Source organism: Elgaria multicarinata, chromosome 5 (assembly GCF_023053635.1).
Source record: "Elgaria multicarinata webbii isolate HBS135686 ecotype San Diego chromosome 5, rElgMul1.1.pri, whole genome shotgun sequence".
NCBI classification, from domain to species: domain Eukaryota; kingdom Metazoa; phylum Chordata; class Lepidosauria; order Squamata; family Anguidae; genus Elgaria; species Elgaria multicarinata.
In genome coordinates this window covers 74,851,587-74,857,887 of record NC_086175.1, presented here as the reverse complement: position 1 = coordinate 74,857,887, position 6,301 = coordinate 74,851,587, and the positions used below count along the sequence as shown (strand labels likewise).

General features: G+C 52.1%; 1 protein-coding gene across 2 annotated transcripts; it reads left to right on the top strand.

The window, feature by feature from the left end:
- Nucleotides 1-904: 904 nt before the first annotated feature.
- OLIG2 (oligodendrocyte transcription factor 2) lies at nt 905-3,680 on the top strand. 2 transcript variants are annotated; one of them, XM_063127580.1, is made up of 2 exons: nt 905-966; nt 2,687-3,680. In XM_063127580.1, the coding sequence occupies exon 2, from the start codon at nt 2,709-2,711 to the stop codon at nt 3,678-3,680; it is 972 nt and encodes a 323-aa protein (XP_062983650.1). In that variant the 5' UTR covers nt 905-966; nt 2,687-2,708. The 2 variants fall into 2 exon arrangements, with proteins under 2 accessions (XP_062983650.1, XP_062983649.1); XM_063127579.1 differs by lacking the exon at nt 905-966 and adding an exon at nt 2,431-2,558.
- The last annotated feature ends 2,621 nt before the right edge of the window (nt 3,681-6,301 follow it).

The window sequence follows — 6,301 nt, the reverse complement described above, 5'->3', positions numbered from 1 at the left end:
TGAAGAATCACAATTTTCCACTGTTAACACCTAAATATTTAAATAGCTGCAATCTTTCTTACTTTCTTTTTAAAGTAGCTTAGTTTTTTTAAATTTATTCTCTCTTTTTAATTGGTGTTGTTTTGACCTTTATAAAATCCATTTGATCGGAGCAGCAGAGAAAATTATACAGGATCTTCCCCCGCGTTAGGCCACCCAACAGAAGGGAGGAGGGGTCCTTGGCGCACCTCTTTCACCTTCGAGATTAGGGGGACAGTGAGATGCGACCCACATCTAGCTGCCTGGAAGATAGATAGATAAATAGATAGATGGGTCTCCGGGGCAAAGGGAGCTTGCCCGGACTAGAGATAAGTGGCTCAGTAAGTGCGGGATGATGTCGTATTGTGGCCGGTGAGTGTTTACATTGCGAAGGGGGCGGGGGGGAGGAGGAGGGGGGAGTCCAAAGTGTTTGTGAAACCTATCAAAACTCTCCAGCCAGGGCGGCGAAGTGGAGTGGCTGGCCCCATGTGAGTTTGGGGGCACTGCTCACAAAATGTGATTGTTATGCCGGGCCCGAAGCTTGTTTGGTCTAATTCCCCCCTCCTTCTTCTCTCCACCAGCTGTTGCCAGCGCTGTCATTGTGGCGTTTCATTCGCGAGGTGACAAAGCTCTCCCTCTGTCTCTGGGTCCCGATCTCTTTCCCCATTGGCTGCGAGAGCGAGGAGGGCGGGCGCCCGGGTCCGTTTCATTGAGCGGAATTCGCCGGCGTGACATCAGTTTGCCGGCCCCCTGGCAGCCCCTCGCTCATTGGTGCAGCCGCCCGTCCGGGACAATAACATTGTTCTGGCCCGGCTCGGCTGGCCAATGTGGCTATAAAAACACCCGCGAGGCGCCGAAAGGTGCTTATTATTAATTGTGCTCTGGGACAGCCACCAGCCGGGCTGGCGTGGATCCGGCCCGCCAGAGAGACCCCCCGCCCTGCAAACTGTAAGTGCTCCTTCCTATTGGTTCACTTCCACGCGGCGCGTCCCTGAAGCCCTCCAACACAACCCCTGGGCTTCGGGGGGATGGAGGTGCGCCCGCTCGCGCGCTCGCCCCGTTCCAGCGCCCGGAAAGAAGCGCGCGCCCGGAACGATGCTTCTCGCCTTCCAGTGAGCCGCTGGGCCCACGCCATTTACTTGGAAGAAAGTCGCTCCCTGATGGAACTTACTCCAAAGTAAACTTCCTTGACATTGCACTTTTGGAAGGGTGGGAGGCTGAATGGAATGGAGGAAAAGGGAGGGGGGAAGCGGCAGGAAAGGGCAGGTCTGAAATGGCCAGGGAAATATTTCTTTTGCTAGAAAACTCTGTGTGGAGACAGACAGACAGACAGACATAGATCGAGCGATCAAGAGAACTTGTCTCTCGTTTACTAAGGAGGAGTTAATTTTCTTTGCAGCGGCCCGGTGTAGATTGTCATGGAGTTTCTCTTTTTCTTAATCCCAAACTCCATATACTGTCATACCCATATTAGGCCAACTCAAAGTTCATGCAAAAATGTGTAAGCTTTTTCCAAACAGCGCAGGATAAGATTGGGCTGCTATATCCATGATCATTCGTGGATTGACTCTAGATTTAAAGCCAGCAAAACGCACAAGTGAAAATGTTTGGAGGTTTTTAAATATTTTGTGGTTGACTATGATATTCGAAGTTGGAAGTTGGGGCGATATCTTTGGGGAGTAACCCGGAGCAAAACCTACTAGATGAGAGATACGTGCATACTGCTTAGGTAGACGATCCAAAGATCTTTGGCAGAAAAGTTTCTCCTAAAAAGATTGTTCTCGGATTGTTGTTTTACTCACCCACCCTATGAATAGTCCAACGGGAGGGGTGTGTGTGTGTATTGTTTGACACACAGAGAGAAGCGGGTGGGTGGATGAGATCCTTTTAATTCTGGTTTCTGTTGCTTGGCAGGTGTGGTCGGTGAGAAACTAGGCAGTGCCCACGAGGGTGTCATGAATTTTGGGAAAGGAAGTTGCTCGGATCCGCAAAGCGATCAAGCCTGCTTTTAGGGTATACCCTTATACCACTTATTTATTTGGGAGTAAATCTTATTTAATTCCATGGTACTTCTGGGTAGACAAGTATGGGCTTGCTCTGTTAATCACCGTTTCGGAATCAAAGAATTGGATTTAGGCTTCAGGCTGTTATCTTATCCTCTACAGATAGTTATTGGGGATTAATGGTTCTGGAATAAATTGTAATTGTGTGTGCGCGCGCGTGCGCGCGTTTTTAAATATACTTCAACATGAACACATCGGCCATAATTCAGCCAAACAGATTTTGGATTAAATCCCATTGAGAACCATGGGATTTAACTTTCCATAGCTGTCCGCTGGAATTAATCCCGATTAATTTTTGCTGGGTTGTGCCATCTTCCAGGGACATGCAAAAGTCCCCACTGAACTCGATGGCATGCACGTTTTAAACACGTTTACCCGAAAGTGCGCGCCGCTGGTTTCGGCGGAAACCTTGACTTCGGAGTGGCTGTGTTTAAGCATGCTGAGCGGGGATCTGGCTCCGTGCCCATTTACACGGAAGTAAGGGTCGCTCGCTTGCTCCAAGTTCAGAGGAGCGCAGCGCTAGAATCGGGGCGGGGGGAGGGGGCGAAGCCCTGTTCCTCGCTGACTGACGCGCGGCGCCTCTGTCCTCTTGCTCCCCTTCGCAGGCAGCCGAGTGCGCGGGCCAGCATGGACTCGGACGCGAGCCTGGTGTCGAGCCGCCCTTCGTCCCCGGAGCCCGATGAACTCTTCGTGTCGGCCAGGACCAAGAGCGGCGGCGGCGGCGGCGGAGGCGGCGGAGGCTTCTCGGCGGGCGGCGCCGTGTCCAGCTCGACGCCCAGCGACTCCCCGGCCGAGCTGAGCGCGGAGCTGCGCAGCGCCATGAGCGCGGCCGGGGTGGTGATGGTGGACAAGCTGGCCTTCAAGTCGCCCTCGTCGTCGTCGTCCTCGTCGTCGTCGTCGTCCTCGTCGTCGTCGGCTTCCAAGAAGGACAAGAAGCAGATGACGGAGCCGGAGCTGCAGCAGCTGCGCCTGAAGATCAACAGCCGCGAGCGCAAGCGCATGCACGACCTCAACATCGCCATGGACGGGCTGCGCGAGGTGATGCCCTACGCGCACGGGCCCTCGGTGCGCAAGCTCTCCAAGATCGCCACGCTGCTGCTGGCGCGGAACTACATCCTCATGCTCACCAACTCCCTGGAGGAGATGAAGCGCCTGCTCAGCGAGATCTACGGCGGCCACCACGCCGCCGCCGCCGCCGCCGCCGGCTTCCACCCGGCCGCCGCCGCCGCCGCCTGCCCGGCCGGCATGGTGGGCCACGCGGCGCCGCTGCCCAGCCACCCGGTCTCCCACGCCGTGCACCACCCCATCCTGCCGCCGGCCGCGGTCTCCAGCGCCTCCCTGCCCGGCTCCGGCGGACTCTCGTCCATCCGGCCCAGCCACGGCCTCCTCAAGTCGCCCTCCAGCGCGGCGGCGGCGGCGGCAGCGGCGGCCGCCGCAGCCGCCGCCGCCGCCGCCTCGGCCCCGCTGGGCAGCGGCTTCCAGCACTGGGGCGGCATGCCGTGCCCGTGCAGCATGTGCCAGGTGCCCGCGCCGTCGCACCATCACGTCTCCGGCATGAACGCGGCCGGCCTGCCCAGATTAACCAGCGACGCCAAATGAAACCCGCGGGTGGGAAGGGGGTGGGGGGCGGGCGCGACGTATGCACAGAGAGGGCCAGACCCCAGGAAAGGGGGGGGGGCACGGGACTACACAAAGAGAAGGCCGCTCCTCCAAGACTTATAAGCTCTGGGCCCCGCTCGATCCCCACCCCCGCACAACCACAGAACACTACACTCCCTCCTCCAGGTGGGCTCCGGGACTTTCCTGGAGGTCTAAGCCAAGACACCGGAGGCTAAAGCCTTTGCGGGAGGTGGGGGGTAGGATGAGGAGAAAAGCGCCCTCTTCCTTCTCTACGGATCTCCTCCCCCACACGTGCCCCCCACCCCAACTCCATTGCCTGACTTCTCTTCAGTCTCTGTCTCAGTTCTGTGCAAAACTCACGCGCGGCTTTTTGGACCCTGGTGGGCTGTTTTTGTTCTTAAATGATGGAAGGGGATGCGAATAGGTCTAGACACTCGTCTTCAAAGCAGAGGAACCCAAACTGCCTAGTATTATGTTTCCTCCTCGAGTTTTTCCTTTTGAATCATTTAGGGGCGGGAATCTTCTTCTGACAGCTTCAGTCAAACCTAGATATGCAAACACTCCGAGTCCTGTTTATAACACACATTATAAATTAGAATTCAGTCCTTTTGAAACCCAGGAGGTCGACTTCCAGGTTAATGCATTTCAGGCTCGGGAGCTATCTGGAAGTAAACACCACTGAAGTGGGTTCGGAACAGTTCTTTCTTGATGTTCACACGAGCCCCCTGTTTTCACTTTATAGATTTAGGATTGAGTCAAAAGTACTGCATGGAGATAAACCCCACTGATTTCAGAAGGGTTTGTTTCCACCAGATCCTAAACCGATGTACCGTAGGCTCTGCCGGCTTCAGGTGACTTCCAAGGAGGAGCCCGATCCTGAATGCGCTTCGTGGAAGTGATCATGGAGATTTAGTCCCAAACAAGGACTGTGATCCAACCAAAGTGAAGGGGCGGGATCAAGAATTAGTCATACTTCGAGTAGACCCATTGACATCAATTGGGCTTCAGTTAGTCATAACTTATCGAAGTCCCATTGATTTCGATGGGTCTGCTCTAAGTATGATTAACTCTGGATCCAACCCCTGCAGGTTTTTAAATGCCGCTGTTCTCAAATAGGAGATACGTTCCGCCTGAACTTATACGTGTTGACTCCGAAGTGAGCCCGGCCGAATGAATTGTAGCTTACTCCCAAGTATGTGTGTGAAGGATCGCAGCCTTCGACCGCTGAGAACGACAACGGGACAGAAAACTTTGGCTGGACAGAGAGAGACCAAGCTCTTTAGGATCACTTCGGAGGAGCTGTGTCCTATGCAAGAGTCAGAGTACCAACCTAAAGTAAAGATTATGCATTTGTTGTTGCATCTGGGGAGGGGGGGGCATGTTTAAATACACTCCCCAATGTGGAGCAAATGGGTTTCTTTTGAACTTTCTGATTATGTGGGCTTGTTCTTCAAAACCTTTAATGGGTTAACTTTGCGATCCTATACATGTTTTCTCAGAAGTAAGCGCCACTGAGTTCAGTGGGGCTTACTCTCAAGAAAATGGGAATTGGATTGCTCCTGAGGGCCTCTTTTCCCGCTCTTTTTTGTTCCCACGATGCATAACTCTTCCCTTTCCTGCCTAAACTTAACAGCACCCCCGCCAAAAAAACCCACCCCATACAAGAAAATCCCGCATTGTTTGTGCTGCAATATTCTCACCCTCCCCTCCGCTCAGTTTCTGAATAACTACTTTTTTCTTCTTCTCTTAGCGCTGTCACCTTCAAGAGATTTTTTTATCACCTGTTTATTTTTATATATATAAAAAATACAGAAACGAAAAAGTTGCTAAATAATATTTATTGTTTGGTTGCAAAAAAAGTGATTCACTGTTGACATTTTTAAATAATAATAATAATTAAAAAAAGAATGAAATTACACAGTAGTTTCTGTTCGTTTCTTTTGTGGAATTTAATAGAAATGAAAACAAACCTTTGGTTTCGGATTGAAAGAGATGATGGGATTTAAGTTAGACAAACATTGGACACCGCCCATTCTGCGCACATTTACCAACAGGAGTCGGTGGAAAGAGAATGGGGTGATGGTGGTTTCGTATTATTACGATCATTGATCCAACGTCATTGTCTTGTTACCAAACGGGTAGCCCATTGCTACGCATCTTCACCGGAACGGAAGTCCCACGGTGTTCAATGGAGCTTATTTCCCAGTAAAAGTGTTCAGCAGCCTTAAATAGCGAACAGGTCCTTGGGTTTACTGCCGACTGACTCCATATGCAGACCGACCCTACCCAGTTTCTACGGAAGTTGGCCTCATTGAGCCCAATGGGTCTTATTCCCAAGTACGTAGGTCATAGAACTGCAGCCTTAGGATCGGGCTATTATTAAATCATCCAACTTTCTTAGTTCCAGAGTTGTTCCTGCCCGGGGAGGGGGGAGGGGAAGTCTAGAGAAGACATTGAGAAATTGCCATCGAGGGACGGAAATAGATGTCCCAGTTTCATGTTATTATTTATTTTAAAGCGAACATGTCCAGCCGTTCATTCTTTCATTCTGTGTGTAAATCGCCCCGGGAATAAGATTGAAGGGGGCTTTAAAATATACT

Excerpts from the sequence above, each read along its gene's own strand:
- OLIG2 (XM_063127579.1), top strand. The coding sequence starts at position 2,434 with ATGCACGTTTTAAACACGTTTACCCGAAAGTGCGCGCCGCTGGTTTCG. Across the intron at positions 2,559-2,686 it reads CCGTGCCCATTTACACGGAA|GCAGCCGAGTGCGCGGGCCA; the intron begins GTAAGGGTCGCT and ends TCCCCTTCGCAG.